The sequence below is a fragment of the Oncorhynchus kisutch genome, linkage group LG17 (genome assembly GCF_002021735.2).
Source record: "Oncorhynchus kisutch isolate 150728-3 linkage group LG17, Okis_V2, whole genome shotgun sequence".
Classification (NCBI taxonomy): domain Eukaryota; kingdom Metazoa; phylum Chordata; class Actinopteri; order Salmoniformes; family Salmonidae; genus Oncorhynchus; species Oncorhynchus kisutch.
The window spans coordinates 33,108,525-33,128,553 of NC_034190.2; the positions used below are offsets into that span (position 1 = coordinate 33,108,525).

At 42.4% G+C, this 20,029-nt stretch overlaps 1 protein-coding gene across 4 annotated transcripts in view; it reads left to right on the top strand.

Annotated features, from left to right (window-relative positions):
• col14a1b (collagen, type XIV, alpha 1b) overlaps positions 1–20,029 on the top strand; it is an 80,474-nt gene that overhangs the window by 22,150 nt on the left and 38,295 nt on the right. For all 4 annotated transcript variants that reach the window (XM_031793592.1, XM_031793593.1, XM_031793594.1 and 1 more), the window contains 14 exons: positions 4,281–4,433; positions 4,724–4,843; positions 5,136–5,300; positions 5,616–5,777; positions 7,123–7,410; positions 8,829–8,974; positions 9,838–9,967; positions 12,622–12,761; positions 13,059–13,185; positions 13,560–13,699; positions 14,342–14,474; positions 15,642–15,710; positions 16,942–17,084; positions 19,197–19,326. In XM_031793592.1, coding sequence (XP_031649452.1) covers positions 4,281–4,433; positions 4,724–4,843; positions 5,136–5,300; positions 5,616–5,777; positions 7,123–7,410; positions 8,829–8,974; positions 9,838–9,967; positions 12,622–12,761; positions 13,059–13,185; positions 13,560–13,699; positions 14,342–14,474; positions 15,642–15,710; positions 16,942–17,084; positions 19,197–19,326 — 2,046 coding nt within the window. The remainder of the gene's footprint in view (positions 1–4,280; positions 4,434–4,723; positions 4,844–5,135; positions 5,301–5,615; positions 5,778–7,122; positions 7,411–8,828; positions 8,975–9,837; positions 9,968–12,621; positions 12,762–13,058; positions 13,186–13,559; positions 13,700–14,341; positions 14,475–15,641; positions 15,711–16,941; positions 17,085–19,196; positions 19,327–20,029) is intronic.

Consider the following 20,029-nt stretch of genomic DNA (forward strand, 5'->3'; position numbering starts at 1 on the left):
CTGTTATCACCCATCTCTGCTCTCCTGCACCCGACTTACCTTCAACATCGTGACAGCTGGCCCATGTTGACTTCAATGCTTCCCACAGTTGTGTCAAGTTGGCTGTATGTCCTTTGGGTGGTGGACCATCCTTTATACACACGGGAAACTGTCAACAGCAGCGTTGCAGTTCTTGGCACAATCAAATAGGTGTGTCTGGCACCTACTACCATACCCCGTTCAAAGGCACTTCAATCTTTTGTCTTGCATTCACCCATTCAATTGTCTTAAGGCTTAAAAGTCCTTCTTTAACCTGTCTCCTCCCCATCATCTACTCTGATTTAAGTGGAATTAACAAGGTGTCATAGATTGACCATTTGAATCCAGTTGAAAGCTATGTCATGGAAAGGTCAGGTGTTCCTAATGGTTTGTACACTGAGTGTATAGGAATAAGTGAGTATGTGTGTGTATATACAGTACCAGTCAAAAGTTTGGACACACCTACTAATTTTTTTATTGAACCTTTATTTAACTAGGCAAGTCAGTTAAGAACACATTCTTATTTACAGTGACGGCCTACCCCTGCCAAACGCGGACGAAGCTGGGCCAATTGTGCGCTGCCCTATGGGACTCCCTATTTTCAACATTGTAGAATAATAGTGAAGACATCAAAACTATGAAATAGCACATATGGAATCGTGTAGTAACCAAAAAAAGTGTGTTCAACAGTCTTGAAGGAGTTCCCACGTATGCTGAGCACTTGTTGGCTGCTTTTTCTTCACTCTGCGCAACAACTCATCCCAACCCATCTCAATTGGGAGGAGGTCTGTTGATTGTGGAGGTCAGGTCATCTGATGCGGCACTCCATCACTCTCCTTCTTGGTCAAATAGCCCTTACACAGCCTGGAGGTGTGTTGGGTCATTGTCCTGTTGAAAAACAAATGATAGTCCCACTAAGCGCAAACCAGATGTGATGGCGTATCGCTTCAGAATGCTGTGGTAGCCATATTGGTTAAGTGTGCCTTGAATTCTAAATAAATTACAGACAGTGTCACCAGCAAATCACCCCACACCATCACACCTCCTCCTCCATGCTTCACGGTGGGAACCACACATGCGGAGATCATCCGTTCACCTACTCTGCGTCTCACAAAGACACAGAGATTGGAACCAAAAATAGCTAATTTAGACTCATCAGACAAAAGGACATATTTCTACCAGTCTAATGTCCATTGCTCATGTTTCTTGGCCCAAGCAAGTCTCTTCTTATTGGTGTCCTTTAGTAGGGGTTTCTTTGCAGCAATTCGACCATGAAGGCCTGATTCACGCAGTCTCTTCTGAACAGTTGATGTTGAGATGTGTCTGTTACTTGTGAAGCATTTATTTGTGAAGCATCTGTGAAGCATTTATTTGGGCTACATGAGAGCCAGTTTCATCATAGCGCTTGATGGTTTTTGTGACTGCACTTGAAGAAGAAACTTTCAAAGTTCTTGAAATGTTCTGGATTGACAGACCTTCATGTCTTAAAGTAATGATGGACTGTAATTTCTCTTTGCTTATTTGAGCTGTTCTTGCCATAATATGGACATGGTCTTTTACCAAATAGGGCTATCTTCTGTATACCACCCCTATCTTGTCACAACACAACTGATTGGCTCAAACGCATTAAGAAGAAAATAAATTCCACAAATTCACTTTTAACAAGTCACACCTGTTACTTTAAATGCATTCCAGGTGACTACTGTCATCTAGGCAAAGGGTAGCTACTTTTTTGTTAACTACATGATTCCATATGTGTGATTTCATAGTTTTGATGTCTTCACTATTATTCTACAAAAATTCCTGGAATGAGTAAGTGTGTCCAAACTTTTGACTGGTACTGTGCATACGTGTCACTTTTGTCACGTGTAGCTTTCACTAATCGATCACTTTAACCCTGCCATGTTCATACTGTAGATTAATGAGCTGACCTTTGAGGTTATCTGCCTAGTGGACATACATGTTTGGAATCTGCTACTAGCCGATGCACACAACTACTTTGCCCTTTCATGTTTTTGGAGAGGAATGTTAGGCCCTTATCTTGAGGCGATGGTGACTTCTCTCCTCTGTGTTTGTAAATTGCACACATTATAAATCTGGATGCGGATGAGAGAGCGGTGCATGGATCTGCTTTGACAGGGAGGAATGGGAACTCTTGGCTCCCTCTCCCTCTAGGCATTACCGCAGTCGCCTTAACCCTGACCCCGGCTTGGCCTTGACTGTTGACCCTGTGACCCATCAGATCCACAAGCGCCTGAGGTCCTCCACTAATAGCTATGTTCTAAAATAATCTCTCTTTCCCTCTTTCAACCCTCTCCCTTTCTCCATTCTTACTATCCCCTCTGCTTTTCAGTGTCCTTCTCCTATCCGCCTGTCTGTATAGTGTCTACCACTCTCTCCACCCTCTGTCCTCCTATACCTCTCTTGGAAAAGTGGCATCCTATGATGGTGCCACGTTGAAAGTCACTGAGCTCTTCAGTAAGGCCATTCTACTGTCTGTCTATGGAGATCGCATGGCTGAGTGCTCGATTTTATACACGTCAGGAACGGGTGTGGCTGAAATATCCGAATCCGCTAATTTGAAAGGGTGTCCAAATACTTTCTTATATATAGTGTATTCAGGAAAACTGGTTTGAATGTGAAGCCACCTGTTGTGACACCTACTCAGTGTAGTGATATGTCATCTAGAGATGTCTTGTTCTACTCTCACTCCCCATCTTCCCATTGTCTATCCACCTGGCTATGTTTGCTGCCCTGCTATTAAAGGCACTCAGACAATGCTCTTTCATTCACTCCAAAATGGTGCCCTGCCCTTCAATTAAATGTTCAGGAAACAGGAGGTTATTTTATGAGGTTGACACACATAAAACACTTTTTTTGTTTGACTTCCTTTACTAAGGTCTATTATGCTGAGATATTGATTGGTTTGGAAACAGAAATTCCAAGACGGTACAGACTTGTAGCAAGTGATAGACCACTCTGTTTCTGTCAATGGCAAATTAAACAACTCTTAAAAAATGCAGTTCTACCCTAGATTGCATAAAATGTTCCAGCCTGATAAGTATTTGTTCGACATCTGGGGGATAAGATGGTTATTGAATGATATATTCTATCTTTTCCAAGTAATGTACAGTATTTTTGACACCTTTTTGATTGAAATATTGTTTAAATGATGATCTCTACATTGATGTTATATACTGTATATCCTCTCTCCCCAGAGGTAGAGCAAAACATCCAGAAGATATCGGTCCTCTCAGCTGAGACGGAATTTGTGTGCCACTGCAGCTGTGTGCATTGAACGCTCGATGGGAAAAGTGGCACATACCACCTACAGCTAATTTACAATCTGAAATCAATCATAGTAATCCACCATAAAGGCCGATGGAATGCTGGATTACTTTTACAGTATTTTGCTTTTAAACAATAAACTGCTGCCCTATTCTAGTTGTCTGTGTCTTTGCTGGTCACCCAATTTCACAATTCACACACACAACAATTGGCATAGGAGAAATATACTGTCAACTGTCAGACTCTGAAAGTCTGACAGTTTTCTGAACTGTGAAAGTCAGAGTTTCTTTCCTGAAATTTTTCCTGAACTTAAGATACATACAGTATTCAATGCAGATTTGTGCATATCCTGCAGAAACCTTCTGAATCCACACAGAGAGAGAGTTCTGGCTCAATGCCTTTCACTCACGCTATCTGAGTATGTCGGATCAGGATAATATCCAGCACATTGCTGTCATCATGTCTGTTTATGGTCTAATGACAGGCCTCTCTACTTTAATAGATCGGCACAGATTGTGAGAGGAGGCATAATGAGATATGTTATTATGTGAAACGCTATGTAGCATAGAGTGTCTAAATAAAATGTCACCTAATCAAGGCCTATTTTCTCTTCATTGACTGGGTGTATTCATGAGCACTAGCATTATTTTTGCATGAATTATACACTAAATTGCCCTTCAGGGAATTTCGTGGGAGGATGTATTAAACTGAATAAACAAATGCTTTGGACCTAAGCTGCACTTCAAAGAATTACAAATGCTTTTTTGTTGTTTGATTCCGTTATTTATTATTTATTGTTTGATTCAGTTTACCATTATTTAATAAGTTACTCTCTTCAGTGACCTTACTTTCCCCTTTACGCTCAGTAGTGGTATGTTGTATATTCTTGTGTTTTATCTAGGCTATTGTTTGAATGCTTTGTCATTAGTATGTTGGTTTAAACATAATCTAGTCTGTGTATCTTTCCCTTACAGAGCAGTTCATGTGTAAGACACCGGCCATAGCGGATATTGTGATCCTGGTGGACGGATCATGGAGTATCGGACGGATAAACTTCCGTCTGGTCCGCATGTTCCTGGAGAATCTGGTTAGCGCCTTCCATGTGGAGTTTGACAAGACACGGATAGGCGAGTCATTTTACTGGTTTCTTTATCATCATCATTGGTGACGTTGTTTCCCTATCATTGTCATCATCATTATAATTATAAGCATGAGAAAGAAGCGTTGCTAAAGAGCTCATGATTAGATGATTAGCCTTTCTATCCCACCCACTCAAGTCACGGGTACTGTAGTTTCTGTGTCGTTGTGCTGCTGCGTTTCATCTGGGTAATAAATGATTAGATGCTCGTCAGTACAGTAACATCGTGGGTTTGTGTGTTGAGGGAAGCTACCCTGAGTGTTGATTCCCTTTGCACAGGTCTGGCCCAGTATAGTGGTGATCCCAGGATTGAGTGGCACCTGAACACTTTCACCACCAAAGAAGCAGTCATCGACGCTGTGAAGAACCTTCCTTACAAAGGAGGGAACACACTGACGGGTACTGGAAAGGAATCCTTTCTTCCTCTGTACTCTGTAATACTACTGAACTCCACATAATACACATTACCCACCCGGCAGCAAATTACGCTCATGATGTTATTCTACCACATTTTATTACATGTCCAGATAACCTGATTGACAATCCGTTTTCCATTACATTTTGACCATATCTTAGAGATTTAGCCAGGGAACCCATTAACCCAACAAAGACGCTAATACTGTATGTGACAGTCCTCAAGAACCCCTGTGTATGCAAGAGTTAGACAGTATACTGATCTTCTCTACTGTAGGTCTTGCATTGACGTACATCCTTGAGAACAGTTACAAACCCGAGTCCGGATCCAGGGCCGGCGTTCCCAAAATTGGAATCCTGATCACAGATGGGAAGTCTCAAGACGATGTCCAACCCCCGGCGCGGAGTCTGAGAGAGGCGGGAATAGAGCTGTTTGCCATTGGTATGAGACAAAGCCTCATCTTAGTTTTCTCTACATGCTCATATACTACTGTAGTTAAACAGATTGAATGCAGATGCAATTTTCTTGACGGATGGAGGGCATTCTTTCACCTTTTACATTTATACAGTATTTGGGAAATCTGGTTTGAATGTGAAGCCACCTGTTCTGACACCTGCCCAGTGTAGTGATATGTAATCTAGAGATGTCTCAATCTACTCATCTCTCTCTCTCAATTCAAAGGGCTTTATTGGCATGGGAAACATCTCTCTTTCTCTCCCTCTCTCACTCTCTCGCTCTCTCTCCCCATCTATAAAGGTGTGAAGAACGCCGATGAGAAAGAGCTGAAGGCCATTGGCTCTCCTCCAGAGGAGACGCACGTCTACAACGTGGCTGACTTCAGCGTCATGAGCTCCATCGTGGAGGGTCTGACCAGGACCGTCTGCGACCGGGTCGAACAGCTTGACAAGGCCATCAAAGGTGAGCCAGATTCAAGTAGATTAGTAGATTCAGAAAAGAGAATTGAGAATGTCACATCCATACCTACATGTGTATTTGAGTATCTGGTATTTAAAATGGTTTTCTGTGTATTTTTGTATTTTCAATTACACAGCCCAAAACAAGTACAGTACTTTTATTTGAGTATTTGAATGGTTATTTGTAAAAACCAAATAGCTTCCAATACCTGGGATTATATAGACATTTAGTCACATAGTATACCTTTGTACAAGCAGATATTGTTTAAATAGTAACACTTCAGTGATTTTGGACAGATCCACCGGAAAGCAAACACATCCATCCCCTCATCCTCCCATCCTTTCTATGTCCTCTGCCACCCTACATCTTCTAACCCTTTCTATATCCTCTGCCACCCTACATCTTCTAACCCTTTCTATATCCTCTGCCACCCTACATCTTCTAACCCTTTCTATTTCCTCTGCCACCCTACATCTTCTAACCCTTTCTATATCCTCTGCCACCCTACATCTTCTAACCCTTTCTATTTTCTCTGCCATCCTACATCTTCTAACCCTTTCTATTTCCTCTGCCGCCCTACATCTTCTAATCCTTTCTATATCCTCTGCCACCCTACATCTTCTAACCCTTTCTATTTCCTCTGCCATCCTACATCTTCTAACCCTTTCTATTTCCACTGCCACCCTACATCTTTTAACCCTTTCTATTTCCTCTGCCATTCTACATCTTCTAACCCTTTCTATTTTCTCTGCCGCCCTACATCTTCTAATCCTTTCTATATCCTCTGCCACCCTACATCTTCTAATCCTTTCTATATCCTCTGCCACCCTACATCTTTTAACCCTTTCTATTTCCTCTGCCATCCTACATCTTCTAACCCTTTCTATTTCCTCTGCCACCCTACATCTTCTAACCCTTTCTATTTCCTCTGCGACCCTACATATTTTAACCCTTTCTATTTCCTCTGCCACCCTACATCTTCTAACCCTTTCTATTTCCTCTGCCACCCTACATCTTCTAACCCTTTCTACTTCCTCTGCCATTCTACATCTTCTAACCCTTTCTATTTCCTCTGCCACCCTACATCTTCTAACCCTTTCTATTTCCTCTGCCACCCTACATCTTTTAACCCTTTTTATTTCCTCTGCCACCCTACATCTTCTAACCCTTTCTATTTCCTCTGCCATCCTACATCTTCTAACCCTTTCTATTTCCTCTGCCATCCTACATCTTCTAACCCTTTCTATTTCCTCTGCCACCCTACATCTTCTAACCCTTTCTATGTCCTCTGCCATTCTACATCCTCCCATCCTTTCTCTCATTCTTCTCCCACTCTACAATTTCTCAGGCGACACAGGCCCAGAAGTCACCATGGCCGCTCCCAGAGACCTGGTGACCTCGGAAGTGACGGCCAGGAGTTTCCGGGTGTCGTGGACCCACGCCCCTGGCACGGTGGAGAAGTACCGGGTGGTGTTCTACCCTGCCAGCGGGGGCCAGCCCGAGGAGAAGGTGGTGCAGGGCACAGTGGACACGGTGGTCCTCAACTACCTCCTCTCCCTGACTGAGTACCAGGTGGCTGTGTTCGCCATCTACGCCAGCTCAGCTAGCGAGGCCCTCCGAGGCAGCACTACCACATGTAAGTCTAGTTACAAAACTGAATCTCATCTAATTTAGTGGTGGCTAGAAGTTGATGAATGACAATGAAATCCCCCCATGGATATCTGTGAATACTAAGTACACAATTGACCTTGTCTCAAAGTTAATGGGGATGGTGAGTAACCTACCGCTGTCAAGACTGACATACAGATGGAGGAGGAAGTAAGACAATTTACGACATCCAGTAAATCTGTAAAGGCTCTCACTTTTTGGCGCTTAAGTAGCCCGTATTGCGTTTAGGCCCACCATTTATGTATTTCTATAGACAGGTTAAGGGAGGGGCTATGGCCACTCTTGGTCAAACAGGTTAACAGGAATGGAGATTGCTTTGCTGTGTGAATTATGCCAAATTGTTTACAATGTTATCTTTGCTTTTCCTCTTAGTATGTTACGAAACTGAAAAGGGTTCTTCGTGGAACCCAAAAGGGTTATACCTGGAACCCAAAAAATATTTTTCAAAAAGTTATCCTATGGGGATTGCTGATGAAACATTTTAGGTTCTAGAGAGCACCTTTTTTTCTAAGAATGTATATAAACTCAATCAAGGGAAGCTAGGACATGCTAACGAGTCTGTAACCTTGAGGTAAGCGAGCATTGTGTTGTATGTCTTTGTCCCTAGTGGAGACAGTATAGCCTACTCACCAAGGTCCAGGGAGAGCTCTGTTGGGACTCCGTAGTCGGCCAGCACAAGCAAGTTATTAGGTTCAAATGGGGACAAAAATAATAGTCTACAAAAGGAAAAACAAAAAGTCATGCCAACCTAAGGAAAAAGGATTCAGACACAAATGTGAAAATCCTGCCGGGTCAGGAGGCTACTTCCAATCAGCTTCTCAGCTAGGTAATCTCTCCCACCTGTGAGCAATCACTCCCTACTGGCACTCTGAGCACCTGGCCCTGCTGCTGCTGGGATATGAATAATGGACTGCTAGTGAAATGGACTGATAGTGTAACTGTGTCCTAACCCACTTCCTACTGCTAACCCCTGATCAGCTGCACATCAGGACCTTAATTAGAGTACAATCAGCTGTCTTAGACAGAGCAGGGCTGGAGCAAAAACCTGCAATGCAGTAGGTAATCATTTCACTCTTAGTCTGCACCTGTTTTTTACAAAGCATGTGACAAATAACATTTGATTTGATTTTAGCTCTCCATAAGGAGGGTTTTGCTAAACCTGGTCTACTGGTCAGGACCTTGTCTCAACCCTGTGTGATCTGTGTGTGACCCAAATAAATAAAATGACTAGAACGGGCAAAGCCCCTCTGACCAATTTGACTGCACCCTCATTGGTACACTCAATATGACTAATATAGAATTGTAATCCTGAATGTTGACTTGAATGTTGTTGGCTGTTGTAGTAATTCTATGGCGTGACCCCTGTATAACCCTTGTGTGTTACAGTGGCCCTACCCATGGTGAACAACCTGGAGCTGTTTGACATCACCCACAATAGCATGAGAGCCCGCTGGAGGGTCGCAGAGGGGGCTTCTGGCTACATGATCCTCTATGCTCCACTGACCGAGGGAGACGCCGCAGACGAGAAGGAGGTGAGAGAAAAAAGAGAGCAAAGGGAGGACGGAGAGGATAGAGAAAGGAGGATGAGAGGAATGAGCGAGAAGAGGAATGAGATGGTAAAATAAAGAAGGGGAAAATAGAGAAGGGGAAAAGACTGTCAGAAAGGAAAGGAAAGAAGAAGTATAATCCAAAGCACAGATGGAGAGGGAAAGAGAGAGAAGAGGATTTAAGAAACGGAGTGGCTAAATTTAAATACAGAGGAAAATAAAGAAGCAAGGGAGGGAATTTAGACTCAAAGCAAGGAAATGTTTAGAATACATTGTAACTAGTACAGTGAAAGGGGGAGAGGGAGAGAGAAAATGAGGGCAAAGTCCTCTACCGCTCAAATTCCACCCATCCTGTTAGTGCTCATTAAAAAAGAACACTCCCTCCAGGCACAGTAATCAGTTCAGGTTCACAGTTTCACTTGCTCAGCCTGTTGGGGCACAACATGGCTTCCAGGGCTTTTTTCTCTTTTTCTCAAAGTGATGCTTGAAGTTTTTGTGCTAAATGTTACATCGACTGTTGTCGATTGATCCAGGCAGGTTTTACGTGCATATCTGGGTTGTTTAGTTACAATCTGCAGCCTCTATATAGAATAGCCTAAAACAAATGCAATCTTGGGGTAATATGGTTCATTCTGTAAAATGCAGGAAAAGGCACTTTTTTTTCACACCCTCGTGTATCACGTCTGGCTGGCTGCCACTTTATCTGGCGGTGTGACTGCCTTGCCCTTGTCTGTTTGATGGTTGATATTCTGTCTCTATCAACCCCCTGTATATATCTTGCTCCTTGCCAACCTCTCTGCGTACCTGTCTGTCACCCTGTCTAAGGTCTCTGATGACTGTTTGTGCAGGTGAAAGTCGCTGAGACTGTGAACGAAGTGGAACTGGAGAACCTGACTCCAGACACAGAGTACACAGTGACCGTGTACGCCATGTACGGAGAGGAGGCCAGTGACCCTATGACCAGTCAGGAGACCACGCGTGAGTAACCACCTCATACACTCGTACGCATGCATGTGTACACACAGATTCATATACATTATGAATAAGCAGACACACATATACAGTACCAGTCAAAAGTTTGGACACACGTACTCATTCCAGGGCTTTTCTTTATTTGTACTATTTTCTACATTGTAGGCTAGTAGTGAAGACATCACAACTATGAAATAACACATATGGAATCACATAGTAACCAAAAAAGTGTTAAACAAATCAAAATATATTTCATATTTGAGATTCTTCAAATAGCCACCCTTTGGCTTGATGACAGCTTTGCACACTCTTGGCATTCTCTCAACAAGCTTCATGAGGTAGTCACCTGGAATGTATTAAAAATGAATATGTGAACTTTCTTTCCTTAATGCGTTTAAGCCAATCAGTTGTGTTTTGACAAGGTAGGGGTGGTATACAGAAGATAGCCCTATGTGGTCCATATTATGGGAAGAACAGCTCAAATAAGCAAAGAGAAAAGACAGTCCATCATTACTTTAAGACATGAAGGTCAGTCAATCCGGAACATTTCAAGAACTTTGAAAGTTTCTTCAACTGCAGTCGCAAAAACCATCAAGCGCTATGATGAAACTGGCTCTCATGAGGACCACCACAGGAATGGAAGACACAGACTTACCTCTGCTGCAGTGGATAAGAAATTGCAGTCCAAATAAATGCTTCACAGAGTTCAAGTAACAGACATATCTCGACATCGATTGTTCAGAGTAGACTGTGTGAATCAGGCCTTCAGGTCGAATTTCTGCAAAGAAACCATTACTAAAGGACACCAATAAGAAGAAGAGACTTGCTTGGGCCAAGAAACACGAGCAATGGACATTAGACTGGTGGAAATCTGTCCTTTGGTCTGATGAGTCCAAATTTAAGTAGGTGAGTAGGTAAACGGATGATCTCTGCTTGTGTAGTTCCCACCGTGAAGCATGGAGGAGGACGTGTGATGGTGTGGGGGTGCTTTGCTGGTGACACTGTTGGTGATTTATTTAGAATTCAAGGCACACTTAACCAACATGTCTACCACAGCTTTCTGCAGCCATACGCCATCCCATCTGGTTTGCTTTTAGTGGGACTGTCATTTGTTTTTCAACAGGACAATGACCCAACACACCTCCAGGCTGTGTAAGGGCTATTTGACCAAGAAGGAGAGTGATGGAGTGCTGCATGAGATGACCTGTCCTCCACAATCACCCAACCTCAACCCAATTGAGATGGTTTGGGATGAGTTGTTGCGCAGAGTGAAGGAAAAGCAGCCAAAAAGTGCTCGGCGTATGTGGCAACTACTTCAAGACTGTTGGAAAAGCATTCCAGATGAAGCTGGTTGAGAGAATGCCAAGAGTGTGCAAAGCTGTCATCAAGGCAAAGGGTGGCTACTTTGAAGAATCTCAAATATAACACTTTTTTGGTTACTACACAATTCCATGTGTGTTATTTCATAGATTTGATGTTTTCACTATTCTACAATGTATATCTTTTTTTAAATACTTTAAAACCCTGGAATGAGAAAGTGTGTCCATACTTAAAAAAAATATATATATATATTTTTTTAACTTACTGTAGGTATTTAGATGTTTTGTTAGCCATCAGGCCTAGTGAATTTGCATACTTCTGCCTGCATCTTGATGTCAAGCCCTGGCAAGCTTTAGAGCAAGACGTAACAAACAGGCTGACAAAATGGTGTTTGTGCTAATTTTGTGTTTCAGAGCTATTACGGTTGCATCAATTTAGTGTTGACGTTGACCAACTGTCAGTCACCACCTTGCTAGTTAATGTGTTATTGTCCTTCTTTGAGTGCTTCTAAGGACGGTGTCACGACATGTGTTGTAGATATACAGAGGCTTGAAAACAGTTCAGAAAGTAGTTGTCCTTAGACGTTCTGTCTGTTTTAAGGGAACAGGACAGTGCCTTAAAAAAGGAACAGTTCATTCCTGAATTAAACTTTTTGGGATGTAGTGTAGATCCAGCCTATTTATCTCCACCCCTAAAGAATGGGAAAGATAAACACTGTCTACAAATGCTGCTAGTATGTCCAGTTCATTTGGAATGGAGGTATGTAACATGATCTAAATAACAGATTGTGTGTTCTCAACTCATCTCAACATTAGACCACTTAGGACATCTGTAAACATTAGACAAACAGAAGTTTTGGAGTGATCTGTCACATTTAATAAATGACAGCATTGAAGTATAGTAGGAATAGATCCTTGCCAAACTTTAATACCCTCCTCTCCAACTTTTTAAAAATGTACAATTCCCTCATGAACCCAGTCCACCTTCACTGCATCCTTTTCATGCTCCCTGCGTCTAAAGCTAAACGCTGACCCTCATTTAAATTGAAGAGAATGATCCGCAGCAAGAAAGAACAGGAGTAATTTTAAGCAGGACTTCTAGCCCTACCTAAAGGTCCTTGCTAAATTCTAACTCTGCCAGAGAATGTACTTTGTCCGCAAAAGGCCATTCTCCTGCCCTTTTATTTTCCTCGGAGAGGAACTCTCAATCAAAAAGAGTCACTCGCGTCATGCACCTACGGGAGGGTGACTCAGGTTATTGTGTTTAATTACAACTATATTAGGGTTGACCCGTGTTCCTGTTCTCTACCCCCCCCCCCCCCCCCCCCCCCCATCTCCCAGTACCCCTGACCCCGGCGCGGAACCTGCGCTTCTCCGACGTCGACCACAGCTCGGCCAGGCTCACCTGGGAGGCGACGTCCAAGAAGGCCAACGGCTATCGCATCATGTACGTCAAGACAAACGGAGTGCAGACCAATGAGGTGAGAGCTCACGGCACTTGGCCAATAACGTAGCTGGACTTTAAACCCATGAATAGATCGTGTTAATGTTAATGTTGCGGACTTTCCCCCTAAAGAAATAACTTTTCTTGCAAACATGTAAACCTGATAGACTGTGATATATAATCTGGTGCTGACTGATTTATAGAAAAGTAGGCATCACTGGAATGGATACCAAATTTCTAAGATAAGTTCAATAAAATATATAGACTGTTTTATTGTCACATAGAGGGACTCACACTGACCGTTAACCCTGACCTCTCTCTTCCGTGGCTATAGATGGATGTTGGCCGCATCACCACCCTGTTGCTAAGGAACCTGACGTCATTGACAGAGTACACGGTGGCCATCTTTGCTATCTATGACGAGGGCCAGGCAGAGCCCCTTACTGACAGCTTCACCACTAGTAAGACTGTCTCTACCCATATAAGCAATGCTATTGGCAGCTCTTGGCTTTCAACAACAGCCTTTATAATACACAAAAAAAAGGCTTTAAATGCTGTGGCTTGTAGAAAGTGCCATAGAAATATAATTATTGGGAACGGACATTCCCATTCAATTCAACGTTCCGTGATGGGTGGGCATTCTATTTCTATGGAAAGTGCTAACAAATTATCCAGCTGTATTTGAAAATGAAACACTAAGTGAACAGTTTCTTACATGTGATAAAGTGTATCTAAAAGTGAGTTCAGACTGTGAATATGACCACTCATATGCAAAGTGAAGTGGAGCTCTCCTTCCATTATTTTGAGGCAACTTTACCCTTTGTGTGTAATCCAGAGACAGTCCCAGAGCCTCTGAACCTAAAGACCAGTGAAGTCTCCACAGAGAGCTTCAGGGTCACCTGGGAACACTCAGCCCAAGACGTGGTCCTCTACAGACTCACCTGGACCCCAACCAGAGGAGGAGACACTAAAGAGGTCTGTGTCTGATGGCTGTTGGTTAGTTGAATGGGTGGATAGTTCTCTGTCTGTGTTTCTGTCTATCTGTGTAACAGCCGTTGGTGGAAGAAGGTGAGGACCAAGATGCAGCGTGGTACGTGTTCATATTTATTAAATAGAACTGAATACAAAGTAACAAAGGAGAACAACCGAAACAGCTCCGTCAGGTGCAAAACACACTAAACAGAAAACAACTACCCACAACACAGGTGGGAACAGGCTACCTAAGTATGGTTCCAAATCAGAGAAAACGATAGACAGCTGCTTCTTATTGGGAACCTGCTCGGCATACTTTCTATCACACCCCTGAGCGTTTAAACACCTCACACACATGGTTACGGGCTTACAAAAAGAAGACACCTGCACCATGTCAGATATAGATTATAAAAAAAATAATCTTTATTAACTTTGAAATTATGAAAACGATTAATAACATTCCACCCATGTGGCCACAGATGGCGCTTTTGGTCATTGACCGCAGGAATGGGCTACAGTGCTATTTTCAAGCCCTTTTGATGACTGTAGAATTCCAGTCCATTCGGTAGCAGCAGAAATATCTGACATTTTTGACGCAACTTCTCACTACATCCCCCTCTTCCCTCCATCCCTCCCCCTCTCTAGATGCTAGTGAATGGTAACAGGAACAGCCACCTGCTGACTGGACTGAGGCCCATCACTGAGTACGAAGTCTCTCTGATTGCTGTCTTTAGAAACGAGGAGGAAAGCGACGCCGTGACCCTCACAGAGTCAACAGGTAATTAAGGGAAACTCCACTCCAATCAGGGTTAATTGAACATTGGGGATTGTATTGATTACTGTATTGATTTAATGTTGCCACTGTGCTACTGCTTGCTCTTTGTTAAAATCGTGCTTATCCACAACACAGCTTTTTTACCCATGTGTTGTATGTTTGCTGCAGGGCATTGTTCATTGAGACTGGTCTTGAAAAACACCTTTGTGCTGAAACATTGACATTAAAGTCAAAACTACACTACATGACCAAAAGTATATAGACACCTGCTCGTCGAACATCTCATTCCAATATCATGGGCATTAATATGGAGTAGGTCCCCCCCCCTTTGCTGCTATAACAGCCTCGACTCTTCTGGGAAGGCTTTCCACTAGATGTTGGAACATTGCTGCGGGGACTTGCTTCCATTCAGCGACAAGAGCATTAGTGAGGTCGGGCACTGATGTTAGGCGATTAGGCCTGGCTCGCACTCGGCGTGCCAATTCATCCCAAAGGTGTTCGATGGGGTTGAGGTCAGGGCTCTGTGCAGGCCAGTCAAGTTCGGGGAGCATTGTCATGCTGAAACAGGAAAGGGCCTTCCCCAAACTATTGCCACAAAGTTTTAGGTACAGAATCGTCAAGAAGGTCATTGAAACCCATTTCACGAAGCTCCCAACGAAGACTTCTTGTGCTGACGTTGCTTCCAGAGGCAGTTTGGAACTCGGTAGTGAATGTTGCAACCGAGGACAGACAATTTTTGCAATGCACTTCTGTCCGCTTGTGTGGCCTACCACTTCACAGTTGTTGCTTCTAGATGTTTCCACTTCACAATAACAGCACTTACAGTTGACTGGGGCAGCTCTAGGGCAACAATTTGAAGAACTGACTTGTTGGAAAGGTAGCATCCTATGACGGTGCCACGTTGAAAGTCACTGAGCTCTTTAGTAAGGCTATTCTACTGCCAATGTTTGTCTATGGAGATTGTACGGCTGTGTAATTTTATACACCTGTCAGCAACAGATGTGGATGAAATAGCCAAATCCACTCATTTGAACGGGTGTTCACATACTTTTGTATATATAGTGTATATCTCCTCTAATTCTTCTTCTGAAATGCTCACTATACAAATCAAAATGTATTCATTAATTGATTGATTTATTGATTGATCCGACCAATGTATCTGTTTTTCAGTGGCAAGAACAACGACTACCACAAAAGCTACTACAACCACAACTACCACACGAGCTACCACCACAGCAGGTAAACTAGATCTTTTTTCGGTCATGTACTGTATCGATTTTTATAAAGTTAATTTTGTGAGAGCTTTTAATAGTAATTTCCTCAACTTGTCCTGTTGTTTATAATAGTGATAGTAATGTATAATAGTGATAATGGATTGCATTTATATAGTGCTTTTCACTTGGTTTGAAATTGCAATTCACCTCATCCATCATCAATGGAAAGAGTTTACTTCCAAAACGCAAAAATCTTCATTTGTGTTTTTTCATCAGAAATGATTGCTTATGGGTACCTTCATGTGTAGGTAAAATATACATTTTCTCCGATTTTTTTTTTATTCATAGATTTGAGAAAATGTGATGTTTTGCAAGACGCTGTACATCCATTGATAGGCTGGTATGGAACATACGGATCCTGTATATTTGACTGTGATATGTGGTTGTCTCACCTAGCTATCTTAAGACAAATGCACTTACTGTAAGTCACACTGGATAAGAGCATCTGATAACTGACTAAAATGTCAAATGTAAATGTTTTACATACAGATCTCATATTACTGAATATATTTTATTTAAATAAATATATATATATATATATATATATATGTTGGTGTCACGAATGTATCATTTGTACAGTTTTTTTATGACAAATGTAGTTATTTGACTGTGTAAAACCTAGCAGTGCTAATTATTTCTCTGAGAGTGAGGCGGAAATATAGCATTTAAAAAAAAACATGATTATTTGTATCTGAAATTAAACCATGAAGTAATAGATTTTAAACGCATCTGTCATTGAACAACCCCATGCCATGATTAGATAGGGAAAAAATATACCAATCTCTTTAATCATTTATTTAAACAATAAAAGCAACTTTACCAACATTTGTGAAAATGGATATGTAGAGTTTTGGATTGAAACTCTTCATCCTGTATGTAGCTATGATCTCATCAGGATCCTTGTGTTTGTGTGCCCTCTCTTTCTGCACTGTTGCATCATTAGTCTATTAATATTGTGTTTATTCAAATGTATGCATGCAACCACACAGTCTGCATAGTAAAGCCACCTGGTGTCTCTATCCTATCTCCATTTTCCACCTCCCTTTCTCAACTCATCCTCGCTTCCCTTTTTCCCCCTCCCTCCACCCTCACTACCCTCTTTTTCTACCTTCCTCCAACCTCCTGTACCCTCGCTCCCTCCTTTCCTCCATGCCACCTTCCCTCTACCCATCTCCCTCCCTCCCTCCCTCTCCCAGTTGTGCATCTGGGTGCGAGGAACCTCCTGCTTAGTGATCACACCACCTTCAGCATGGAGGTGTCCTGGGAGCTGCAGGACCGCAATGTGCGTCAGTACCGCGTCGCCTATGTCACCGCCAGGGGCGATCGTGCCGAGGAGACGGTAAGATGCAGACAGAGGAGACTTTGTTGTCTGTTAGTACCCCCCCCCCTCCCACACACACACAAACACTTCCATAAACACTTCCTAGAGATTGGGGTTGTATGGTAGTCTTTAAGCGTTTATGCCAGATGCCTAGTGATATAGTGTTTAATCAGATTCCTTATCTAATTGATATCAGAATGTTGTAGTCCGGTGAGAATGTAGTCGATAAGTATTACTTATCTGTTGGATGAACCTTGCTGATTTTGTGATGCGGTGTCCCAAGCCAATGTTACAGCCTCATTGAAAGATAATAATGGAAAACAATACAATGAAATCGTGTCTTCAAATAGGATTTCAATGACAAAACAACAATTCATTCCTAGTCCAATGCTATAGTACAGGAAAACTCTGAAAAGTTGCTGAAGCCTTGCATTTGGTTTCTCAAATCACCAGCAACTTCCAGCACCACATAGCCTGAACAACTCCTATCCAATCACAGTTCACTAAAGGCCAGCCCAGCAATAGAAGCAGTAGAGTGGAACCCACAGCTCTACTCTGTAGCAAAGTCAATGCGATTGATAGTTTGCATTCTTCACAGATACTTCATTCCAAACTAGATTGAACCGCCCAAATTATAAATAGTTTATAAGGGAGCGCCCGCATAATAAAAATAATCTAATTTGGCAACTGCGGTGGCATTGGGACTCGGCCATTCGGGTCGCACTCCGTCCTGCGGTCCCCCTTTCGAAAAAGCTAACTGCTATTTTCATCACGTTTGCCTGAAATTGATTTGTCAAGCTCGCCGCTCGCCGCTTGTCATGGCTGTGAAACTTTTTGGGACGGAGGCAAGGCTAGACCGCACACGCTCGGAATGCAAACAGGAATGAGAGGAGGAATGGAGAGTGGATGAGAGAGAGAGAGAGAGAGACGAAGAGAAACAGGAATGAGAGGAGGAATGGAGAGTGGATGAGAGAGACAGAGAAAAAGAAGATGCCTGGGAGAGAGAGAGAGAGAGAGGGAAGAGGAGGAGTGGCTTTAGTCCAGAAATGACAAACATTCTTGGTGATTCTGAAATTAGACAGCCTGCATTACGAATTCACAGTATCCACATGTCGAGTTATGCACTTTGCAATACATTACTCAATTAACTTCTATAGCCTAACTCTTGAAAGTTTAAAAGTATATTTTTAAAACTATTTTTCCAATTAAATTTACTGATATCAGTGTCTAGGTAGTCTATACCTTCATTTCAAATTCAATGTCTATTTATAATTAAAATTGTATATAAATTGGGGGCAAAGTACCCCAAAAAACGTGTGAACTTGTTTTCTTTTGTAGCAAGGCAAGCTGAGCATTATTTGTGATTTCTAACTTCATGTACATTTCTATGCCTATTAGTACCCCCTATATGACTTTGCAATGAATTGCTGTTTAAATCTATATTCCTGTCAGCTATTAGATGTGGATATGAATTAATAATTGTTTAGTTCATGTTTATTATGTACATACAAAGATTCATACGCAACCAGAGCCAGTATGATTCAAATTCTAGTTTTCTGCTTAAGTGTAGACCTGACATGTTCTTAACTATTTGGGGGAGGTATTCTTTCTTGTCATTCATAGAGTCCTAGACTAGAGTTTCTCCTAGATAAAGTATTAACTTAATCTCGTGTCTGCTCAATTTTGTTTCATGGCCTTAATAATTCAATTCAATCAGTCATTTGCTGAATGGTTTTCTCCAATACAGCATGTTCATTCACTCACTATCACACGTTATTGCACATGACGTAAGGACATGAAGATGCGAAAACAGAAATCAGATCAGTTGATCTTTCTGTTATCACTAAAAACAAAGCCATCACAGAGCTCCTATTAGCTCGCCTGGTCCCAGACTTCACCTCTACATGTCATGCCAAACAATGAGCATAGTTTGGGAGTTGGAAAGACAGCACAGACATGTCTGGTGCAAGGCTACCTACTAGCTTCATCTGTTCCTCTGATACAACTCCAGTACATTTAATCACCAGTCACATCGACCCAGCATGTCCCTTAACCGGCCTCCACTCCAGACAATACCAGAACCTCGTCCTAGTATCGTGATTTGCAGTTGTGTGTGTATCTGTGTTCTAGAAAATGGTCCCCGGTGGTCAGAACAGCCTGCTGCTGCAGCCACTGCTGTCTGACACGGAGTACAAGGTGACGGTCACCCCGGTCTACACCGACGGAGATGGCCCCGGTGTCAGCCGCATGGGACGCACCTGTAAGTCTGTCTGCATGACCTTCTCTCCGTGGTGACATTTTAGTGACAGGCTCGGACTCTGAGATATGTGTTCTGTTCTCTTCGGCACAATGGAAGCCTCTGTGCTTCTGTATTCTTCTTTCATGTGGAATATGGAACTTTAAAGACCCAGCAGGTAAAACTGCTCAAACCATGTTGAATGGTTGTAATGACTGTTTCAACCAGTGTTGCACATGGAGAATGAGTTAGTTAGGTAGTTCATGAACCCTCACCGTAGGTGAGATAGCCATGCTCTGTATATCATTGACACATACTGAATAATCCAATGGAAGCTCTTCACCTCTACAACAGGGAGCTCTCGTAGGCTTAAATAAACTGTTGATTTGACAGGAGATGGTAATTCCTCCTGTGGAGGTTTTCAGAAGCTTAGCAAAATCATTTTTATGGATTTCACATTTACATTCTTCCTCAAATGCAAACATGAGTAGTTGCTTTTTATTTTCCCTGCTCTGAAAATGACAGTCCCCTTTAAGAATGAAAAATTAGGCTAATCCCTCAAACGACGTGTCACATTGGTTGTGTGTGTGTGTGTATGATTCGTATTGTATGGAACAGGTCTGGACAAGTTCTGCTAACACTACTGAATCCAGTTGTAATTCAGTCCAACGCTGTGAGGCTGTGACTCAAAGTTAGTCATCTAAAAGCCCATCAGATGTGTATCGGG